We start from the raw sequence: 24,825 nt of genomic DNA, 5'->3' as shown, positions 1-24,825 counted from the left end.
ACCTGCAGGGCTACCGGTCAAGGTTTGATGTGACAGCGAAGGCACCAGTCAACGTCCCTGTAAGTGTCTCTATCTCAGACCCAGGGCCTTCGGGAAGGTCTTGGCACAATCAGCCCAATCCCTGAGGTTTTTGGTTTTAGGATTAAAATCCTGGTCATTCATTACACACTGAATGGTGATGGTCCTGTGGCAGGACCCGAATGCCAGAGACAGCCTGGGGGGTGGTTCAGATCCCCACGGCTGAACTTGAGGCACTGAGGGTTGCCAGGGCCTTAAAGAAGCGACTCCCCTGTGACAGGGAACAGGAGCTGGAACTCAGTAGAGCAGCTGAGATACCAGGCACCTCCCTAAGAAGACAGCAGAGAGGCCCACACCACTCTCCCCCTGTGACACAGATTTGGGGGTGTAAAGGGAAGCTCCAGGGGTCCACCACATCCCTAGGGGACTCTCTGCTCAACGTCAGGCCTGGCCAGTCCCTTGCTCAGTGTGATCCTAACAGCTCCTGTGTGCCGGGCACCACAGAAGAGGAAACGGTACACTGGACCAGCTTTCAGGAGCCGCAGGCTATGGGGTGATGGACTGTGCGTCCAGGCGCACCAGGTCGCTGCCAGCTCATCCTCTGACCCAGCCCCCCATGGAAGTGGAAGAGGGGCAGGGGGCCCTGGTGGCCAAGCCTGGGGTCCTGGATACTCTGTGAACTCCACTGCCCCAGGTGCATAGGGGTGGCCTCTCTGGTTACCTTGGGGACACTATCACCCTATGGACCCGAAGAGTCACACTCAACTCCCTTTCACCTCCTAATGGCTTGCCAGCATGGGCAACAGGGTGACTGCCTCTTCTTGGTGTCCCGGTGGTTTCTCCTGTGCCCTCCTGGTTCTGCCCAGCTCAGTGGTGGGCGGGAGCTTGCAGCTCATCACTCCCCTCCCCTTGCTGCTGCCAGCAGCTGCCTGCTAATGACTAAACCAGCCAGCAGACTGTTTGTCTCTGCTGTCAGAGAGATTTCCAGCTGGGGCTTTATTTGGGCTTGTTTTTCTCTGTTAACAGAGAAAGAGATGGCTTCAACCTCATGGGGTTTTCCCAGCAATTAGGCTCAGAGCAAACAGGCAGCAAACCGGGGTTTACCGAGTTCCTTCCTGCCCCTCCTCCACCCTCAAGGGACACTTGGTCAGCTGCCAGCCAGGGTTAGAAGTGCCCTCTTCTTATAACCCTCCTTTCCTCTATAGCCCAAGTCCCCTGAAGAGGAAGTAAGCTGCTACCCACAGACCGAGCCCAGGATGCCCAGCGATGGAGGGGCTCGGGCTGGACCAGGGAAGGCTGCAGGGAGTCCCCTAACGGTCCCATCGGCCACAGCCCTCCCAGACTCGGTTCTGAGCACGAGACCCCTGTGCTGCCTCCTCTTGGGCATCTGGAATTTAACCCAACTGAACCAGTGGTCACCACGGGCACATTCCTCCCAATCTCAGACATCACGGCCATCCATGAAGGAATTTTCTCTCCCCCATCCCGGCTGTGAAATTTTTCATCCAGTGTTATGATCTGTCTGCAGAATATATCTGGAATCCATCCATTGCCAGCACTTTAGCTCCGCGTTCATCCCCTCTTGTCTACTGATAACATTCTTGTTCCCCGTCACATCCGTCCTCCACACCAGCCACAGGGAATGCCTTTTAAAGAAGGAAGCTGGAACCTGCCACTTCCCTGCTTAAAGGCTTCCAAATCCTCTGAGACTAGAATGCAAAGAGGACCTTGGAGGCCCCATCCCGTCCGCCCAGCTCCATCTGCCTCCTCTCTCTGCAGATCCTTAAGTGAGCCAAGCTCTGGGCCACCTTCACACTGCCCTTCTCATTTCCTGGGTCCTTCCTCCTCAGGGTGGGGCCACCTTCTTTGTGCCCCTTCAGGCTGCAGCTTAAATGCCACCCCTCAAACGGACCTCCAGGGACCACACACGCTGGATAGGCATCACCTTTCACGCCTTCGCATTGTACCCATTCTCTTCCTTCTGAGCACCTGCTATAACCTGATATGACTTATTCTTTGCTTCCTTGTTTTCTTGGCTCCCTCAGAGGCTCTACCTCTGTGAGAGGTACCTTTGCTGCTGATGCATGATGGGCCCTTAATTTATTAACTCAGCAAGTGAATCATTTTATAATGAAATAAAGAGGAAGAGAACTTCAGGCCTGCCATGGCCCCCACCCCTCCCAGGTCCAGTCTGGACTTAGAAGTGGGATGCGCAGATGGGCCACACCAACTCTAGGGGCCATTCTCACTGCAGGCTATGGGAACGGTGCCCAGTTATGCAGCTCACAGCCTAAGGCTGTACGGGACGGTGTTACCTAGAAGGCTCTCTGCACACACCTGCTGACATGTACTGGGAACCTAAGCGAGGAAAGAAGGAAGGAACCCAAAACGCCTCCCAGATCCTGAGCAAGAGGTGAGGAGAGATGCCATCACCATGTGACTCTGGCTAAACCCATGCAGGCTTGTCCTGGAAAACAGCCCCAGGCCTGCCTGGCTGAGTGGACACTGCCTGGCCTCAGCCTCGACAGCGAGGGGCAATAGCCCTGCGAGCTTCCTAGCCGCTGAGATGGATGTTCTAGTGTTTGCTGGGCACCGGCCCACTCCTGGCCAGTCTCCCCAGCACAGAACCGGAGCCAGGGACCTCCAGGCCAGCCTGCCCCTAAGGGAACCACACACATAAAATCAAAAACAGAGCCACTAATTTACACAGGAAGGAATTCTCTGCTTTCAAAAGCCTTTTCCCAAGTGTTCCTTTAAATAGCAAAGCACCCACTACCTTCAAACATGCATTTCATTTACACAGCTCGGTCTGCAAGCAACTTTTTTAAGGAGGATGCTGGGTTTGGGCCAGGGGGTGTACCTCTGGAAGAAAGCTCAAAGACCCAGGAGTGAGGCTGATCTCAAAAAGTCTCAGAAAACACATTTCTTAGGACTCAGTAAATTGCTCAATAAAACATATCCATTATTAGTAGCATGCTAAATAATAATTGAAGAAATTTTACACCTCAAAGCCAGGGCGGGGTCACTGCTCCTGCCTTAGGCATGTTCAGCAGGTCTGTCTGCTGACTACCTCCCTTTTTGCGCAACTGAGGGCTACTAGTCCCTTGTCCCTGGGTCACAGCCCACCTTACCCTGGGACAGTGGTCGGCAAACTGCGGCTCGCGAGCCACATGTGGCTCTTTGGCCCCTTGAGTGTGGCTCTTCCACAAAATACCACGGCCTGGGCTAGTCGCTTTTGAAGAAGTGGCGTTAGAAGTTTAAGTTTAAAAAATTTGGCTCTCTAAAGAAATTTCAGTCGTTGTACTGTTGATATTTAGCTCTGTTGACTCATGAGTTTGCCGACCCCTGCCCTAGGAGAGAGCAGAGTGTGAGGAATCACTCAAGTGATGGCATTTACCTTCATGAGGCTCAAGGGAGTTCACTTCCACTTCTGTGTACTCCACGTCCAAGGTCAGAGGCTCTGCCCAAAGGAAACACAACACCCTGCGGTTAGACAGAATCCCCTTGGGGGCCTCGGGAGGCACTAGAGATTTCCATTCAAATGATTAAAGTATTCTGGATTTTGAGGGAAAGCCAGCACAGGTGTATCTCCATTCTAAGTGGGAGAGAAATCTCAGGCAGGGGAAGGCAGTGTTAACGGGGCACTCCCTGGAACATGGAGGGGCCCTCCTGCCTGGGTCTCTGGTGTTTCTGCAGTGGGAGGGTTAGTAAAAGCTCAATAGCCCGGCTGGTGTGGCTCAATGGTTGAGCATTAACCTATAAACCAGGAGGTCACGGTTCCATTCCCAGTCAGGGCACATGCCTGGGTTGCGGGCTTCATCCCCCTTGTGGGGAGTACAGGAGGCAGCTGATCAATGATTCTCTCTCATCATTGATGTTTCTATCTCACTCGCCTCTCTTTTCCTCTCTAAAAATCAATAAAACTATATTAAAATTTTAAAAAGCTCAATAGATAATTACATGCCTTACCATCACCCTTTTTTACCAGCCCCTTAAACCCACATCTCCCAGCTTCTCTGAGATAGAATTGACATATAACGTAAGTTGAAGGTGTCCGACCTGATGATTTGCAGTAATGCTATTAAAAAACAAATAAAATAAAATAAAAACCACCTCTTCCTCTACTCTCCAAGAGAAAGCAGATTATCCTACCTTATTCAGTAGTCCATTCTGATTTAGGAAGTTCTTTTTTGAGTCTAACCCAGTTCTCTCCTACCAGAATTTAGGTCACTTTCCCATTAATGACACTAGATGTGTCTTTGGAGAAAGTGTCCGTTTTACTTATCAGCCGCTGACGGTCATTAAGAGAGGTGGGGAAATAGCCACCCACAGGTATTAACAGTTTTAGTTCTTTTCCTAGGGGTCTTTTTTCATGTAAAGTTTTCTAATTTTTTTAAAAAACCCACTACATTATATAATTACCTTTCTTTTCTTTTACTGGATTTGTTTCATGGTTTCCAATATCTTCATTGTAACCTAGTTTGAAAAATAACCGTTAGGATGGGTGGCAGTGGAAATTCTAGTTTTCTATACATAACTTTTTTTCTCCCTCCTCCCCCTTCCCCAAGTCCCCCTCCCCCAGCAGTGTCTCTGGGTTCTGGATCCCCTCCTGGTCTCCCTGTGGCCCCATCCAACCCACTGTGTGGTCTCTCCCTAACACCCGTGGGATGGCTGTCATTCCGTGGGAGGGACACTTCTGCTTGTGAATGGTTTAAGATTCCGAATTGTTCACTCTGAGCAAGTTCATGAGAAATTAAACTTAATTGCGGAAGGGATGGCTCTGTAACCACAACCATGAAGGACACTAGGACACTAACCTCCTCCAGCAGGAGAAGGGGACCCATGAGAACAGGTTTAAAAGGCAGTGCCTCCAGGCCACCACCTCAGTAGGCAAACAAATGTTTGATCTTTTTAATCAGGTTGATCTTTATTTTTTAAATCTTTATTGTTGAAAGTATTACATATGTCCCCTTTTTTCCCCATTGACCCCCTCTAGCCTGCCCCCGCCCCAGGTTGTTCTTTATTAAAAACAATTCTTCAGAATGTTATAAATAAACAAGTGGCCTGGTGCACAAATTTGTGCACATTGAAAGGAAATTAATTAGAAGAAATATTTTAATATGGCTATTCGCCCTTTCTCTATAATAGAAGTGTCAACCAAATTCATGATCGACAATGACAGATGGAAACACACACGTGCGATTGGTGCCAGCGAGAGCTTTATATGTATCATGAATGCGCAAGTCAACTTAGCCTTTTATATATATAGAATAAACTTGCTTAATTAAACCTGCTTTCTGATTTAGCTAAACTTTTTCCAGCCCAGTGAAGCACCCCAACTTCTCTTTCAGGTAATTGTCAGCAACACAGCAGTAAATATCAACACAAAGCAGATTATTATTGTAGATCACCCAGGGAGAACAAAGGGTAAAATATTTAACTACAGCGGTGTTTGACTATATTGTGCGCAGTGAGAAAACCTGAAGTCATTTTCAAGGTCCACCATTTCTTACTTATTTTCAGTCGGGTCAAGTTTCTAAGCTTTCTAAATCTTCATTTTCTGGCTAATGAAAAGAAAATAGGATTCCACCAAATCTCCTATTTACCTACTCCAGGACTTCTGTGAGGATCAAATGAGATGAGGCATGGGAAAACACTTCACAGACATTTGGTTAAAGTGTAAAATGTTTCCACCTGGCTTAAAGCAAGTCATGTTCCTGGGCTGAAGAAACTGCAAGGAGGCTAGTTGCTAGGGAGAGGAAGCCGGGCATTGCTACATGACGTCATCACCTGGATGGACACTTAGCATATTAGACTTTTATATATGTAGATACTATCCCTGATGAACACAAGGCTTCCCATTATATATTTGAACTAATTGCTATTGTGATTACCAACATATATTTATAAACTGAAATAATCCATGGAGAGATAACCCAAGAATTGGACTGTTTCTTGCATTTTGGAAATTCTGGGGGAAATTCTGTTTTAATATGTCTATATCAACATTTCATTTAAAGTATACCAGTATTTCTGTTTAGATAATATAATAGCCAGCAGAACTCGCCTTCTACCACACAAAAAAAAAGGTATTTTCTCTATAGCACTGGATTCCTTTTTGCCAAATAGTCACTAAAGTTTTCTGAATGTCGTTTCTTAAGTAATTTATTTGCTCTTTTTCTCTTTACTGGAGCATTACTTTTGTTACTATAAATGTTTTATTTCAGTTTTTAAAAGTTTATGATTTTTTACTAAAAGAATTGCTGGAGTCTTAAAACGTATCTCTCAAGTATGCCTTGTAAAAGGCATATCCTGAAATTTTTTTATTTACCTATTTATTTACTTTTATTCTCTTTACATTTTTTAAATTTGTTTTTTTTCTTTCTTCCTTTTTTTTCTGTTGTACTTTTCTTCTGAACTTTTTCTTATTTTGAGGGATACTGTTACTGACTTAGACAAGAACATGGCATCCTACTCCCTAACCTGCTGAAAAAGAAAGAAAACTGCTCCAAATCTGGCCCAGGACAAAACTTCCTGTGCGATGTAATTACAGTCCCCTCTTGAGCAATTTTCTCTTGGATTTAAAGGGATTAAGAACTCCTGGGATTGGCTACCCACCCGACTGCGCTGACGCAAGCTTGCAATAAGGCTCATAACCAGGTGGCCCTATGTTGTTGCATTCTTTTTTAAAATGCCTCTACTAACAGAGAAATACTTCAGTTAGTTTCCCGTTGTGTCAAGTGTGAGATGGAAATGTCCTGTGCTTGTAATAATTCCATCTGAGAAGATGTTTTATCGATGCCTCAAGTGGCTCTCTGGTCTCTTTTACAAGGGGAGGGTGATTATGCTCGGGCAATGTTCAAAGTCTTTGAAGATCAGCCAGGATGGGAATTCACAGCATTACCATTATTGTCCACCTTTCAGTCCTCGGATGTTTAGAAGGTGGTGAAATTAGAGTAAAATGTTCTGTTCTGTTTTGCTTATCAGCTTACCATCCAATGGCTGATGAGTTTAAACTGTCCTGCCTGAGGGGTGGGCTTCCCTAAGAACTTATCCCCACCACCTGCTCCTAAGAGGGGGGTAGCAAGTTGGGAAACCTCTTAGCAACTGCAGGAAACCATGACTGTACCATAAGGTCTGTTGGCTTCGGAACTGGATCCTGACATCTTCTCATTGTTGGAGGTCAGAAGTGGTGCTGCCGGCCTTAAAAGGAAATTTGAAAAGGAAAAAAATATACAACTTTTTTTGGGCTCTAATGTCAAACCAACAAAATAATCAAAGAAAGATCATGAGAAAACCAGGAAGAGATTTCCGAAGCGAGGACAACTTTACTCTCTCGTTTGGAAAACTGACTTTTTCTTTCAGTCAGATTGTTTAACAAGCACTTTTTGCTGTTAAGATGAGTGTCAGGGCCAATGGGCACAGAAACAACAGGAGTCCTTTCCTAAGGGAGCCCCAAACCCCCGAATTCCTCATTCTGTGCTACAAAGCCATTGTTGGCTTTTGTTCTCTTTTAAAATTTTTTTCTTTTGGACCCACGCTTTTGGATTTTGAATTTCAAGAACAGTAAAAATAGTACAGCTGCTTTATGCTAACTCTATTTTGCAAAGTAGGTAAATTTTAAAAATTCTCTCTACTACCATTGTAACTTCATAAGGGAAAGGGGATTTCACACGTAACAGTGTAGGAAGGACGTGACCTCAGAATAAAGCTATTTCTTCACAGGAAAGGACAGTTGGCAATCTTTCACTGGGACACACATACACACACACACACACACCCCTATACTACTCACACCCTTGTTATTCAGAGTTTCCCAAGAACCACTGAACGCTTCCTAATGACCAGACTCTCCCTACAGACAAGTCTGTCTGTGCCCACAGAGCAGGCGCCTCTCTTTCCCGGACACACACTGACCTGGACATCTCCACGGGCATCTGCTTGGCTTTAAAAGAGAAAGAGAAAAACCAAAGTCAGTAAAAAGCGTCCATGTCTATAACAGATAGGAACCCTCATTTCAACCACATTTGACTTTCTTGAAGATTGGTTAACCATAAAAAGAGAACAGAAAGCCACATATATTTCCACTTTTAAAAAAAGAAAAAAACAAAGCAGGCCTTCTCTCACATTTATTCTGAGAGATTTCACATCATTTCATCCAGAAATATGATTTTGTTGTATTAGCCAGGAGCTGTTTTCTTTAGTGGAACAAGGTAGAGATGAAGACAATGATACAGGAACCAGATTAGCCAGATAAAAAGGCAACTTTAAAATATATATATATATATATATATATATATATATATATATATATATATATTCCAAGCTGGCCTGAGAACGAGTCTGTCCTCTAACCTTGTCTGTTCTGCGATGGCCCAGTCCCCTTAGAAGTGGTTTGTTCTGGAACCTGTCTTTTCAGAGGGATTTCCTGTTCTAGAAAGAAAACAGGGCCCCTTCTTATCTAATCTGCCCCCACCCTTCCCAAGCAGCAGCACCAAGGCTCCAACAAAAACCACCTTATCCCACACAAATCTTGGCAGAATATACTGGTGCTGGGCCCTTTTCCCTTGAGTCCAGGCTAACTGGCTGTGATGCCAGAGTATCAACAGGTGGTCCCGGCTTCCCTTCCAGGTTCCATGTGTGGCTAACCTCAAGCACAGGGTAGAAATCATGCACAACAGACAGATTAATTGAGGGGGATTCAGTGTTTGTGGGGGTGTCTCCATAACACTCACACCCCACTCTACCAACTGTAGGACTAAATGTGGCCAAACCCACAGAGATGGCTTCTTCTGACCATTGATGGGACTTTCCCCTGAATTCATTTTTTCTGGGTTGCCCAACTAGGAAAGCAACCACGTTCCTTTATGCCTAGCGAAATCGAGGGGCAATAAAAGCTCCACACCCACCGAAGCCAAGATCTTTGGTTATCAAGGTGACACCCAAGGAGAAGAACAACTGTGGTCAGTTACATCTCCTGAGCTCCCGCTGGGGCAGAGCACAGCCACCCCTAAAGCTACATGAAGCCCCTCACATCCATGGCGGTTTCCTGGTGAGGGCAACCTGTCAGAAGGCAAGGAAGGAACTGTGCTCACCCTTGGCTTTCTTCCAGAAGTAGCATCTGGCCCCAACTGCCAAGATGGAAATTATCACGGCGATGACAACCACTGCAATAACTCCTTTCTTCCATGGGGCAAGAAAGACTGGAAATAAGAAAAATTAAAATAGCTTTTTTCTTCTCTGCCAGCAAGAAACAATATTAGCCTTAAGCAACATATAAGACTGATTTGTAGCTCCTGTAATCGCATCTCATACCAAGCATCTACCTCTGAGGGATTCTGTGTTCAGAGTTGGTGCAGAAATGGTTGTTCTTGCTACAGAGTCAGCTATCGTCTTAAAGAACTAGAGGACTAACATAGACGCCTTTCTGGCTCTGTTTGATCCTCCTTCTTCTCTAGGAAACCACCCTCTCTATTCACATAGGTGGGCTCCTCTAACCGTCTCTGTTCTGCATGACCCAATCCCCATGGCCACAGGTGGGCTCATGGGTAGATATTTAACCCAAGGTGGGCCATTTGCTATCTCTCCACCAAGAATTTGGAATTACAACGGTGTGAAATACTTCCAATTCCTTGTAATACTTCCAATTCCTCTTTGATATTTAATTTGAGTTGGTTTCTGTCACTTACGACCAAAGAGCTTGGAGGGCATTGGTCTCGTAGCTTTCAGTAATAAGCACTAACCCCCACCCACTTCCTCTTACAAACGGTGAGCTTGCTGGCCTCACCCTTGGTGGCCACATTCCATCTCACTGTTGAGACCAGTGACTCACCTCTGACAGTCAATAAGTTGCTTTGGGGGATGTTTTTGGCAGGGTTGGCTCTGTTGGAGGCCGTGCAGTAATACTGTCCCCCCTGTTCCATGCCAGCCTGTGCCTTGTACCAAATGGCCTGGGTTTCATTCGAGGTGATTATACGGAAGGGCCTGACATCCTCTTCCCTGTAAAACTTGTAGGTGATTGGACCAGATGCTTTGTTCACGAAGCATCGAAGCACAAGATCTGCCCCAGACTCCACTTGTTTATTATTCAGGATAGCAAGCTTGACCTCAACCACTGGAGCTGAAAAGCAGGAAAAGGATTAGCACTGAGAAAAGACAGGAGGTTGAGGATTGAGGGGTGAAGATCATGACACAGCCACTGCTCATGGCTAGCCTCCACCTACGCCGTGACTCAGACTTTGTCTCTCCTCTTAGCCCACATTCTTCAGTTCCTTCCCTAATTAGTCCAACAGGGCAGCAACAGATGCCTCCTGTCCTCATTAAACACAAGATGCTTCACTTACCACCTCAAGGATTACTGACCATTCAGCTTGACTATACCCATTACCTTATGTGTTCTGTGGAGGTCTATTCTGCATGAGTCTGTGCGTGTGTACCAGTGTGAGTATGTGTGTGTGTGAGTGTGTGGTTTCTTTGCTTACAAAGATACATAGCATTACCAGCTCTTAATAACAAGTAACTTAAAAACAAAGAATATGTATTTTTTTAATATGCCCTAAAGCATTAGTTGCTTCATGTATATTGATGTTAATTTGAAAAGTATGGCTATTCTTAGACTATATATTAATAGTAGCAATATATATCCAACTCAAGATGTCCACATGGCACATGTAGATAAAAGTTATTACACCAGAAGAAAGAGGAGGAAGAGAAGGGAGACTTACATGCTTTTTACAACAGGATGCAGACTATCTCAGAGATGCAGGCAATGGCACTCCTAAGGCCTCTGAGAGGCACAGATAGAGACTCAAGGAAAAATATCCACCCAGGACAATGGGTATATGAGTCCCAGGCCATTGTTAGCATGTCCTGTGAGACTACAGCCTGCAGCTCTAATGACTGCGGGTTCTCACATGACAGTTGCCTGACAAGGGTCAACCACAGAGAAGAATTCTGGTCAACAACTCTGAGATGGCTGGCGGTTCACCTAAAAAGGAGCAAATGCTAAGAGAGCCCAAAACCACAACTTTAGAGCTTCCTGAAGTCAAGATACTTCACTCTTATGTTCACTTGAGAGGTTCTGAAAAGAGAGGGCACTGGCCACACCAAAAGCCCCCAGATATTTTCTGGCTCCATTGACCTGGGGCTTGTCCTACTTGGCTACGTGTTATGTTTATGGACTTGGCAGAACTACCACCCACTTCCTTTGTCCACACCATCCCTGGGTAATCCCAAACCTTTGAAAATGTGACCTAAAGCCCACACGATAATTTTTTTTTTAATCCTCACCTGAGGATATGTTTAGAGAGAAGAAGGGAGAAAGAGAGAGAGAGAGAGAGAGTGAGAGAGAGAGAGAGAGAGAAACATCAATATGAAAGAGAAACATTGATTGGTTGCCTCCCATGCACACCTTGACCACGATTGGACCCGAAACCTAAGTACCAGTATGTATCCTGACTGGGAATCGAACCCGCTACTTTTTGGTGTATGGGACGACACTCCAACCCACTGAGTCACCAGGCCAGGGCCCCTGATTTCTTCTCATAGCACAGCAACTTACCTATCACCTTGACCAACAGAGGTTCACTGATCATTTCAGAGGAGGAATGGCAATTATCTGCCAGACAGTGGTATTCGGTATCTTCTATGGGGTTGTCTTTGAATACTGCGGGCTCATTTGAGCCTACGGTGTAATTCTCCAAAATGTTACTTGCTTTTAAAAGTTGATAAGAAATAGGCGTGGTTCCATTTATGGATTGGCAATGGACTTCTATGGTCTGTCCTTTTATCACCTCAAACTTGGAGTCATAAAAAATCTTGGGCGTGGAGAGCATTTCTAGAATGACAGGGAGAGAAACAATCTGAAGCAGCATATTCCACCCAAGGGATTCTTTCTCCAAACTCTGGGCTTCACTCTCTCTGTCATTACTGTGATTTTAAGTGCCTGCCTGCCTCATCTACCTATACAGGTCTCCTCCTTTAACATCGGCAGGGAGTGTGTGTGTGTGTGTGTGTGTGCGCGCGTGCGTGTGTGTGTTGGGGAGACAGAGGGAAAGGGAATGAATGCTATAAATAAAAGATGATATAAATTCAAGAAAAACATTACACCCCTCTAAATACATGTTTATAGTTTCATACATGCACATCCATATGGGGTTGTTTTGTTGTTTTTTTTGTATTGAGAAAGGATGCACACAGAAACAAGAGCATTATGCTAAGTGAAATAAGGCAGTCAGAGAAGGATAAGTATCACATGGTCTCACTCATTTGTGGAATATCATGAACAACGTAAACTGATGAACAAAAATAGATGCAGAGACATACAAACATCGAACAGGCCATCAAACCTCAGAGGGAAGGCAGGGGAGGGTGGGGGCCGGGGGGCTAAGAGATCAACCAAAGGACTTGTATGCATGCATATAAGTATAACCAATGGACACAGACAGTAGGGGAGTGGGGGCATGTGGTGGGGGGTGGGAGCTATCGGGGAGAGGTAATGGGGGGGAAAAGGAGACATATGTAATACTTTCAATAATAAAGAATTTAAATTAAAAACAAAACAAGAACACAAACAGAATATCTTTTCAAACAAATTCTCAGTGCCTCAGCCTCTCCTGATTGGAAATTGCATGCTTTCAAAACTAGAATCCTACTAGGTCATTACTTAAAAGTTAGCTTATTCATAAAGCTTCTATAAAGAAATGACCTCCTCCAAAGAACAACAAAAAGAACTAAAATGGAATGACCCACATTTGTGTCTTGCATTATTTCCTTTCGAGTTAGATGACTAGAGGATTGACAGTAGGCTGAAATACTGGTTCAATTCAGACTAAGATCTTAGTTGGAGAAACCATAGCCAGAGGTTAAATTGAAAGACCATGGCTAAATAATGACAGTGATAGTGACAGCTTGACCAGAGTTCATTTAGAACCCCTCTACTCAAAGTGTGGCCCAGGGCCCAGCAGAGCCAGCATCCTCAAGGTGCTAGTAAGAGATGTGGAATCTGCCCCCATCCTGACCTGCATTGTAACCAGGTTTTGCACATTCATCAAGTCTAAGACACGCAGCTCTAGGTGGTCCCAGTACCTACATTCTGCCCACCAGAAGTCCTAGACCTTCTGGTCAGCCAGGATATGGATTAAAAACTGGAGCTTCTAAGGGGGAGAGATCAACCAAAAGACTTGTATGCATGCATATAAACATAACCAATGGACAGAGACAGCAGGGGGGTGAGGGCATGTATGGGAGTGGGGTCGGGGGGCAATGGGGGGGTATGGACACATATGTAATACCTTAATCAATAAAATAAAAAAAAACAAAAAACTGAAGCTTCGACCTTAAAGTTGGATGTTGACTAAGCAGTGTTCACTGCCTGAACTTATGGGTAGGTGCCTGCTCCAGCAGCCAGAATCCTGACAATTCAGAGGCCACATCATCAGCCATCATAAAACCATAAAAATGCTTTTTGCCAACAATATTTCCTTTGTATTGCCCCTCTCCTGTACTCTAAGCAGAAATACCACTTGCTTCTGTCCAGTCTCTCGATTTCACTCATATCCCTTTCCCTCAAGTTCTTATCCTGCCTCAGTCTGATCTGCCTTCAGACCGGAGAGGGTGGCAACTTCCCTTTTTCCCACTCAGGACTCTGAGCCAGCAAGGACATACTCACCACACACAGTTATCAGGACTTCGTTGCTTTTTTTGATCACCTTGCCCATGCCTGCGACACAGGTGTAGCTCCCACTGTCCCATTTTGAGGCTATCTTGGTGAAATTTTGAGCCTGTGACACATTCACGTCTCCCTTCTGGATGGCGAAGTCGACTGCAGGTGCTCCTGGGATGGAGCACCACAGGTTCAGGCGGTCACCCTGGTCCAGATGTGTGGCGGAAGATTCCAGCTTGGGTTTGGGAAATAGCTCTGAAAAACCAGCGAGTGGGGATGGAGTGAGACATTTCTGGGAACCACTCCCAAAACCCCTTCACAGAGAGTCCCTGGCCCAGCTGCTTTTGGCAGAACCAACTCCCAACTTCCTTCAAAAAGGTTTCCTTTGCCTCTCAAGGACCTGATAATTATGCAATTGAAGAACTGGCAGGTTTGCGTCCCTTGTTAATCCAAATTATTTCATAGACATGGATTAGGAAAGTTTTACAACTTGTAATGATTCATGCATTTACCTATTTGTTCATTCACTCACACATTTTATTCCATAAGTATTTATTTCAAGCTATGTCTGTGCTGGGCACCTCGGTTGGTCTTGGGGAGACAATAGAAAGAAAGAAACAGTCCCTGACTTCCAAGTGCTGACGTCTGGTGGGCGACTCAAACACAGTGTTTGCAGCAGAGCCCATAGAGGGGCCAGTGGACCTAGGCTTGGAGGAAGTCATCCAGGCAAAGAGGGAAAGGGTCATAGGCAGAGGGAGCAGCACCTGGAAGACCTGGCAGAAGGTTCAATCATCTGAAAGTTCAGTTGCCCTGGAACATAGTGGGAGTAGAAGAGGCCAAAGGAGGCCTATGGATCTTGAAGGACCTTGGAAACCACCCAAAGACGTGTGGATTGCAAACCCACAGCAGTGGGAAGCATGCAGAGTCTGGGTCAGGGGGAGGGCATAGATGTGAGTTGTGGGGAGATCTCTGGGAGTAGAATGAATGAGTGATACCTCTTGAGGTCAAGCTGTGAGCTACACATCCTATGCTACTTTAAGGTGTTATTAGTACCCTCATTTAGATTGCATGGCAACAGCAGTAAAGACGGAAGTTGACTTTTAAAAGGTTTTGCCTTATTTATTTATTTATTTATTTATTTATTTATTTATTTATTTATTTTAAATATTGGCCCTTCTGCTCGCTAGTTTTTTTTATTAAAGGCCAGTTTTGCCTTATATAAATATTTCCTGAAATACATCAATATTTCATAGTTATAGAATGTGCTTTTATTTTCAGCTACAGGGAAAGTACTAATTAACTACTTAACCAATGTGAAGACTTGGCTCCTTCATGTAAAGTTTGCATTGTAAACCAATGCACCCTGACTTCATGGTTATACCCTTGATGCAGAACGAAGGAGTCAGTAATTCTTTTTTTTTTTTTTTTCCTCAAATCCTCACTCAAGGATATTTTTCCATTGATTTTTAGAGAGAGTGGAAGAGAAAGGGAAAGACAGAAAGAAATAGCGATGTGAGAGAAACACATGGATTGGTTGCCTCCTGCACATGCCCTGACCAGGGCCCGGGCTGGGAAGGAGCCTGTAACCGAAACATGCTCTTGACTGGAACTGAACTCAGGACCCTTCAGTCCACAGACTAACGGTCTATTCACTAAGCCAAACCGGCGAGGGTGAGGAGTCAGTAATTCTTGAGACTCTGCATATTGAGAAAGGGACTGAGTCCCAAAGTTCCTGTTAGGAAAGCTTCTTGGGTTTGAGTTTTGAGAATGCAACCAGGAATCAGGAAATCGAATTCTACCTTTGCCTATAAATTTGCCTGCTGTACAGGTTTGGGGGTACAAATCAACATTGTCATCATTGATGTTATCATCATTATTATGGAAGTGATTTCCATCTAGTCCACAGTGTCTTCCTAGTTTCCTGTACAGGGAATAAAATAAAACTTCAAGTAAGGTGGTGCCCCAATAATTAATCGATATTTTATTAAGGCACATGCCACCCTTCCTTCCTTCCATATAGTTGGTGTTGACTCCTCACCCTAGCGCGTTTTCAGAGCTCTAGTTTAGGAGCGGGGAAAAGAAACCAAAGAAATTGACATCCTGAAGTGCCTTACAATCTCTTGGGCAGATTCCAAACAAATGTGAAAAAGTGACTTAGATAAAAAAAAAAAAATCCCACAGCAATGACTTTACATTTAAAAATATGTAAACAAAAAGGTCAAAAATAGAAACCATGTTGCTGAGGCAGGTGCAGGCGGTTTACAATTAGGAAGGAAATGTTAGGGAACAGTCTACTTATAAAGGAGATAATGGAAACAGACTGGCAGAGCCATGACGTGGACTAAGGATCAGTCTTTTATTCACTCATGAACGGATATTCATGGAGCTCCTAGAATGTGCCAGGTTCTAAGCACCAATGATTTAGGATGAATTGAACCCACAGACCTGGTAGTTCAAGAGCTCACACTGGGTGGTGAAGACAGATGCTAAATCTTTGCAGTGACTGTTGACGTCAAGATATGAACAGAAGGCAATGGGACCTGAGGTGTGACTGTGGGACTCTGCCTGGGGGAGCCTGGATTGAGATTTGGGGCTTAGCTCTTTAGGACAACAGAAGTTTTTCAGTGGCCAAGGAGAAAGGATAGGCTGAGTGGGGAGAGATGCTTGTAAGAGAGTGGGGTCCTATAGGAGTCGAAGCCCAGGAATAGTTATGCCAAATAGGGGCCATCTTACGAGGGCTTCTTCTGCAGCTGGCTGACAGAGATGCTCAGGGAGAACCCTGGTGTGAGGCCAGTGTTAGGATGTGATTACAGAGCTGAGAAAGACAGGACAACAGTGACAGACCTGTCAGCACTTGGTGACAGATTGGGTCTGAAAAGATAGACAGTGGGGGGTGGAAGAAACCTTTTTTCTATCCAAAGACAAATGCCAAATCCAATGATTTTTATGTTCACAAAATTATTTTGCGCCTCCAATATTACTATTTAGAGCCATTTACAGTGAGGTTTGATAGTAACAGGGACAAGGAAAACCAGATGCATTAAGTGGGCTTGCAGCATTTCCAAAGGCTTGGTAGAATTTGAACATGGGGGCGTCTGCCTGCCAGTCCTGAGGTGGCTGAGTCAGTGCCACATGGAAAGGAGGGAGCTCAGGCTCACCATGCACGCAGGCTGAGGGCATGAAAAGACAGACCGAGCATAACACTTGGCTTTCCTGTGCCACAGAGACTGATTCACCAAATGACTTATATGCCCCGCATGACACAGACATCTGGATGTGAGTGATCAGCTACAATAGTAACTTATGGTCCAACAATGCTGTATGCTTTCCTAAAGTAGCCTGGCCCAAGGGAGAAGGCTGCTTCTCTACCTGGTGAAACAATCCATATGTTCACCACTTGGTCCCTCTTGCTCTCACAGCAACAGGCCAAGCCTTTATTTACTTCCTCATTGCATTGCATTGCATTCTAAAGGTCTATTTATGTCTGTGAATTCTTCAAGGGCAAAGCCTGACTTTAGGCAGCTCTCTATCCCCAACCGGTTGCCCAGAAAAACAGAAGGTGCTCAATGTATGCTGAATTGAATACTTTTCTCTAATGAAATAAGACATGTCATATCCAATGAAAAACATCATGTGCCTCAAAATATTTGTCATTATCAACAATAAACTAAATTGCTAGCACACACTATAGACCAGCAGGGCCCAGCACACATACCAATCACCTAGTTGGGGTGTTGGCAGCCTACCTATGATACTGGGAGACTGTTGCTGCGACACTCAATGCTTAACACACAGGAGGCTTTCAGTAAATGAATGAACAAATGAAGAAATGAATGAACACCTTCACTCGGGAACAAAGAAGTGCTGACTCTCGAGAATAAAATAAATATCTGTTCATGATATCAGAAAGAAAAAGAAAAGAAATGCTGACTCTGTTTTCTGAGACACTTTCATCCTATATTCATGTGTTCATGCAACAAATAAGTTTTGAATTCCTACTGTGTGCCAGGCACTGTATAAAATAGGTAATGTTCCTGCCCTAATCAGCTTACACTCTAGATTCCATATCCATAAAACTGCAATCATGACACAGATCTCATAGCATTGTTATAACCATGAAATCAGAAAGTATGCAAGCCAGTCACACAGTGTTCAACAAAGAGGAATTGTTACCATTATTTGTGAGTTTGCTAATGCTTTCTCACACCTGACCCTGTCATAGGGCCTGTCTGGTACACCAGCACAGTGCTTGGCACAGAGGAAAGATAAATGTGCTCTAACAATAGAAACACTAACTAACATTCACTGGGTCCTAGCGGTGAGCTCTGTCACTACCCTTATCTCATTGAGTTATGGCCAAGAGGCACTCAGTAAGTCACCGAGGTCACAGAATCTGCACCCTCAACCACCACAGCTAACTGCTTACTGGCTCTGCATTGGTTTTTCCCCATGAGCACACCCCCGCCCGAGTGCATTCATTCGGACAAGCAGGAGTAGAAATATCAGCGTCACTGGCCATCCCAGATTCCAGCACAGTCGCTTCTTGAGCCCGCAATAGGCTGACACCCTCCAGCAGCACCCCTACCTGTGATGTTGACGACGATGCTGCTGACCTTGGAGATCTGGCTGGTTTCCACTTTGCACGTGTAGTTGCCGTTCTCCTTCATTGTGGCCATCACTGAGTAGGTGGCCTCATTGCCCTGCTTGCTGTGCCCCACAATGGTCTTGTCCCTCTGGATGATGATTTCTGGAAATGCCTGGGCCATGTGCGTCACCTGAATGGTGCACTTAATGTGCAGCTGGTCTCCTTCGATGATCATCCCCGCGGGGTTGACGTAGAACTGGGGATTGGAGAAGGATTCTACAAGAAGAGGACAAGCCGGTTGGACTCAGGTTCAAGCCTGGGTGAGGGAAAGGGGCACTTCCTCCTCTTCTCTGCTCTTTCTGTTGCCAAACACTATTTTTCCTTATTAATTAAAAGCAAACAAACTCAACCTGTCTTCTCAAACAACTTTGACTAGGCTGCTCTGGGGCTCCCTCCCTTCTCGCTCATTCTTGCATCTTCAACCTTTTTCTGAACTGCGATTCTCTACCTTTCTTGAGCTTCCCAAAGGCTAAACCATCTTCTCTAAATCTAATCTGCAGGACCTTCTTCAAATGACCTCAGAAATATAGAGTCATTAGAATAGACTCTTCCCTCACCCAGCAAGGATTATCTAGGTTCCTCTCGCGCTGTTTCACACAACTCTGGGATTTCAGCGTAAACAGTCCATAGCTTTCAAAAATGACAATGGTGTAGGCGGTGCTATTTCATGAAAATAAATATTTAAATAACCAGATGCAAAAATAGTGTATTCTATTTCTTTATTTAAAATGTTGGTTGTGCCCTAACTGGTTTGGCTCAGTGGATAGAGCATTGGCCTGCAGACTTAAGGGTCCCAGGTTCGATTCCGGTCAAGGGCATGTACCTTGGTTGCGGGCACATACCCAGTAGGGAGTGTGCAGGGGGCAGCTGATCGATGTTTCTCTCTCATTGATGTTTTTAACTCTCTATCCTTCTCCCTTCCTCTCTGTAAAAAATCAATAAAATATATATTTTTTAAAAGAAAATAAATAAAATGTTGGTTGTAACTGACTGATTTCATGGCTCACAGTTTGAAAACACCGTCTTAATAAAATACGTGTCGGACACCAGGGTGTGGAATCTCCAGGAGACGGAAAGGGAAGCAGGGCTAGGCCTTCCTTCGCTCCTGCTAAAAAATAGCAGAGCATAAAGAGTATGTACAGATATGATGGTTAAAAATGTCAAAAGTGGCCCTCACTGGTTTGGTTCAGTGGATAGAGCATCAGCCTGTGGACTGAAGAGTCCCGCATTTGATTCCGGTCAAGGGCACATGCCTGGGTTGTAGGCTCAATTTCCAGTAGGGGGCATGCAAGTGGCAGCTGATCAGTGATTCTCTCTCATTATTGATGCTATCACTCTCTCCTCCCTTCCTGTCTAAAATCAATAAGAAATATTTTTTAAAATGCCAAAAGTGAATGTAGAGTGGCTTAATATTTTCATATTCATTAACTTTTTAACTATAAAACCATTTAAATTCACAAAAGAAAGCTAACATTTAAAAAAAATAGTCTTTTCCTGAGTAAAGGTCAGAAAAGGGAGAGCATCTTTCAGGACCCTCAGCAAGTGCCCCTTGGGGTAGCTCAATAATAACTGAAGGGTTTTTCCTTATGCTCAAATTAACACCAGATGCACCAGAAACCTAAATGCAGGGGGGAAAAATAACACATTTAAACCACAGAAACAATAAGAGAAAACATCAATGCATTGTTTTTCTTTAATAATCTTGGAGTATGGAGGAATTTTAGGTGTGAATCACAAAACTGAGATATCATAAGGAAGAAAGATGGATACATTTGATTAACTATACATTAAATTTTTTGCATTGAAAAAATCATATAAAGAAGTTCAACTAAAAGAATTGTGGATTGACTGAAATGACAAGTGGATTGAGCAAAAAAGGGATTAAGACGATTAAGACTCAAACTAAGGCAGTGGAAGGACTCAGAACATGTGACATTCCTTAAATAAAAATTTATTAACTTTTTTAAAAATCATAAAATAAAACCAATGACAGCCCTGGCCAGTGTGACTCAGTTGGTTGGGCATCACCCTGTGCACCAGAGGGTTGCCAGTTTGATTCCTGGTCAGGGCACATGCCCAGGTTGTGGGCTACATTCCCAGTGGGGGGTGTGCAGGAGGCAGCTGATTGATATTTCTCTCTCTCTCTCTCTCTCTCTCTCTCTCTCTCTCTCTCTCTTTCCTTCTCCCTTCTTCTCTCTCTAAAATCAATAAAAACATATTATATATTTAAAAAGTAATGACAAACTGGGGGAAATATTTGCATGGTGCCAAAGAGCTAATTCCTTTAATTTATAAAGGGCTCAAGTAAATCAACAAAAAACAGTAAAAATGGGCAAAGTGCATACACATAGGCAGTTTATGGGGGCAAATGTAATAGACCAATAAACATAAAGACTCTATTCAACCTCACTGGAGACCAAAGAAATACAAATCACAAGAACGGTGATATGCTCAACCATTTGGAGGAGCACTTTGGCAATATCTATCGATATTGAAAACACACAAAACATTTCAATCAACAATTTAGGTGTGAATCACAAAGTCAATTAGGAGTCAACCCTATAAATAATAATAATAAAATACTTGCAAAAATACACACGTTTTAAGTGCAAGTATGTTTGTTGCAAAATTGTTTTAATAGCAAAAACTGGGAAAATACCTAAATGTCCATCAATAGAAAAAGGTAATACATTATGGCACATCCCTACAATAGGATTCCAAGCTGTATTAAAATGATGTAGATCTACCTTACCTGATATGGACAAAAATCCGTAACATATTAAGTTAAGAAAAAGTTATAAAATGGTTTGACAAGTCCTATTTTTCTGTAAAAACAAAGAAAAACAAAAACTTTGTGGCATGAACCTACAATCAGAATAAGTCTAGAGGACCACACAAGTGGTTTTCTTGGATAGTTGTACATCAATGTGAAAACGGAACATCTACCAACTGCCTCCTGCACACCCCCACCAGGGATCCAGCTTGAAACCCAGGCATGTGCCCCAACCAGGAACTGAACCAGCAACCTTTTGATGCGTGGACCGTTACCCAACCAACTGAGCCACATGGGCCAGGGCTGAGCTCTTTATACTTTACTAGAGGCCTGATGCACAAAATTCATGCAAGAGTAGGCCTTTCTTCCCCTGGCTGCCGGCACCGGCTTCCCCCTGGCACCTGAGACCCAGGCTTCCCTCGTAGCCCTGGCTTTGTCCAGAAGGTCATCCAGAAGAACATCCAGTCTAATTAGCATATCACACCTTTATTATTATAGATATCATACCATATTTTCTGAAAATTTAACCCACACCATGAAGTCTAAGAATATTATAGCCCTAACTGGTTTGGCCCAGTGGATAGAGCGTCAGCCTTCGGACTGAAGGGTCCTGGGTTTGATTCTGGTCAAAGGCACATGCCCGGGTTGTGGGCTCAATCCCCAGTGGGGGTTGTGCAGGAGGCAGCTGATCGATGATTCTCTCTCATCATTGATGTTTCTATCTCTCTCTTCCTCCCTGAAATCAATAAAAATATATTTAAAAAATAATAAATAAATAAAACTTATTTTAAAAAGAATATTATATATACATGATATTTATATATGCATATAAATATACTTATTATGTAATATATGTAGACATATATACATACACATGGGCAGGGGTGAGGTCAGGTGCTGAAAGCAGAGGGTCATCTATCAAACTTTAGGGCTCCTACTTTGAAAATATTTGCGGCTATCTGCATGAGAATGTGCCTTCCCCTGCCTCTTCCCCTGGTTGCCTGTCCTGGACACTCACACCCAGGCTTCCCTCTGCTGTCACCTTTCTCTCCCCAGAGCAATTCTCAGGTCGCCTCATTTGCTTCCTATTGGTCCAACGTCTTGGTGGGGTGTGGGGAGAAGAGGGGAGCTCCTTATCCAATGTGGGAGGCAAAGGCTGAGGACCTGGCCCCCCTTCCCTCCTGATCTTCTCAAACCTCACTTCTTGATGTCTGACCCAGATTGGCTTAAAGCTGTGGTTTCCAAACTGCAGGTCACACAGCACATTATTTCAGTGAGTCCTGGCTAGAGTTTAAAAAAACTGAAATAGAAAAGAGCAAAATGCACTATATATGAAGGTTAAGTATCATGTGTGAAATTTTGTTTGAGAAACTCATATATATAATAGGATACTTGCAAAAGTATACAAATTTTAAGTGCAAGTATGTCTGTTGCATGGGACAAAAGCAGGTTTACAGTTGTTCATATGGAAAATAATACAATAATAAATACAGAGAGAAACCAAGATGGCGGCACAGGTAAACACCTAAACTGCTGCCTTGCACAACAATTTCAAAACTACAACTAAAAGACAAAACAGCCGAAACCGGTTTGGCTCAGTGGATAGAGCGTCGGCCTGCGGACTGAAGAGTCCCGGGTTCGATTCCGGTCAAGGGCATGTACCTTGGTTGTGGGCACATCCCCAGTGGGAGGTGTGCAGGAGGCAGCTGATCGATGTTTCTCTCTCATCGATGTTTCTAGCTCTCTATCCCTCTCCCTTCCTCGCTGTAAAATATCAATAAAATATATATTTAAAAAAATAAATAAAATAAAATAAAATAAAAGACAAAACAGACATCATCCAGAACCACAGGATGGCTGGCTGAGTGGAAATTCTACAACTAGAAGGAAAGAGAAAAGCACACTGAGACTCACAGGAGCTGCGGAAGGCGAGGTACAGAGGCACGCGCGCAGAGAGGGCTGGCAACTGAGTACACAGCTGGCTTTCTCAATTGGGAGGGAGACAAAAGCTCCCAACTGCTCTGAACTCCAGTTCCGGGCGAGACTCTGGGGACCCAGAATCATTCGGGGAGAAAATGGACTGTCTGGCAGCGGGCGAAACTCAAGGGTGACTTTCTCTCAGAGGTGCTTGTAACGATAACCATGGGACACTGAGACCCAGGGGCCTCTTAGGGCAGGGCTGACGGGAAGCCATTGCTGTTTGCTCCGCCCTGAGACTCTGCCCCATCCAAGCTGAGCACAGAGGCTTTTGCAAGTCTTGTCTCATAAGGGTGTCTCCAGCACAGAAGTTCTCCCAGTGTAGACACAGCTGATCCTCACAACCAATTGGCCTGGAGGTCAATTCCTCCCAGTGATACCAACAACAATCAAGGCTTAACTACAAGAAGACTGTGCACACAGCCCACAAAGGGGTGCACTAAGAGTGTCCACCTCAGGTAACTGGGGAGGCTGAGCCACTGGGCCCTATAAGACACCTAGCACACAAAGCCACTCTGTCAACTCAGGGAAGCAGCCAAATGCGCAAAGAAACAGGTCACAAATGAAAGAAATGGAGGAAAACAAATGACTGGATATAGAGTTCAAAACCACGGTTGTAAGGTTTTTCAAGAATTTTCTAGAAAAGGCCAATAAATTTAGCGAGACCTTCGAGGATATGAAAAAGGACCAACTAGAAATTAAGCATACACTGACTGAAATAAAAAATAATATACAGAGATCCAACAGCAGACTAGAGGATCGCAAGAACCAAGTCAAAGATTTGAAATACAAAGAAGCAAAAAACACCCAATTGGTAAAGCAAAATGAAAAAAGAATCCAAGAAGTTGAAGATAGTGTAAGGAGCCTCTGGGACAACTTCAAGCCTACCAACATCAGAATTATGGGGGTGCCAGAAGAAGAGAGAGAGCAAGATACTGAAAACCTATTTGAAGAAATAATGACCGAAAACGTCCCCCACCTGGTGAAAGAAATAGACTTACAAGTCCAGGAAGCCCACAGAACCCCAAACAAAAGGAATCCAAAGAGGACCACACCAAGACACATCATAATTAAAATGCCAAGAGCAAAAGACAAAGAGAGAATACTAAAAGCAGCAAGAGAAAAACAGTTAGTTACCTACAAGGGAGTACCCATAGGACTGTCAGCGGATTTCTCAACAGAAACTATGCAGGCCAGACGGGAGTGGCAAGAAATATTCAAAGTGATGAATAGCAAGGACCTACCACCAAGATTACTCTACCCAGCAAAGCTATCATTCAGAATTGAAGGTCAGATAAAGAGCTTCACAGATAAGAAAAAGCTAAAGGAATTCATCACCGCCAAACCAGTATTATATGAAATGCTGAAAGGTATTCCTTAAGAAGAGGAAGAAGAAGAAAAAGGTAAAGATAAAAATTATGAACAACAAACACATATCTATCAACAAGTGAAACTAAAAATCAAGTGAATAAAAAATCCGATGAACAGAATAAACTTGTGAATATAATGGAATCAGGGGCATAGAGAGGGAGTGGACTGACAATTCTCGGGGGGAAAGGGGTGTGGGGGGTGCGGGAAGAGACTGGACAAAAATCGTACACCTATGCATGAGGACAGTGGGGGGAGGTAAGGGCAGAGGGTGGGGTGGGAACCGGGTGGAGGGGAACTATGGGGGGAAAAAAGAGGAGCAATTGTAATAATCTGAACAATAAAGATTTATTAAATAATAATAATAAAAAGTAAAGAAAG

At 44.2% G+C, this 24,825-nt stretch overlaps 1 protein-coding gene across 4 annotated transcripts in view; it reads right to left on the bottom strand.

Annotated features, from left to right (window-relative positions):
- The window catches only part of PECAM1 (platelet and endothelial cell adhesion molecule 1), a 66,821-nt gene that overhangs the window by 17,679 nt on the left and 24,317 nt on the right, over positions 1-24,825 (bottom strand). For all 4 annotated transcript variants that reach the window (XM_080677189.1, XM_080677187.1, XM_080677186.1 and 1 more), the window contains 9 exons: positions 18,267-18,542; positions 13,688-13,936; positions 11,579-11,854; positions 9,851-10,138; positions 9,114-9,221; positions 7,936-7,963; positions 7,148-7,221; positions 4,441-4,494; positions 3,416-3,478 (listed from right to left, as the gene is read on the bottom strand). In XM_080677189.1, the coding sequence (XP_080533315.1) occupies positions 3,416-3,478; positions 4,441-4,494; positions 7,148-7,221; positions 7,936-7,963; positions 9,114-9,221; positions 9,851-10,138; positions 11,579-11,854; positions 13,688-13,936; positions 18,267-18,542 (1,416 nt within the window). The remainder of the gene's footprint in view (positions 1-3,415; positions 3,479-4,440; positions 4,495-7,147; positions 7,222-7,935; positions 7,964-9,113; positions 9,222-9,850; positions 10,139-11,578; positions 11,855-13,687; positions 13,937-18,266; positions 18,543-24,825) is intronic.

Source organism: Plecotus auritus, assembly GCF_963455305.1.
Source record: "Plecotus auritus genome assembly, chromosome: 7".
NCBI classification, from domain to species: Eukaryota; Metazoa; Chordata; class Mammalia; order Chiroptera; family Vespertilionidae; genus Plecotus; species Plecotus auritus.
The sequence above is the reverse complement of the archived record's forward strand: the minus strand, read 5'-3'. Positions and strand labels throughout refer to the sequence as shown.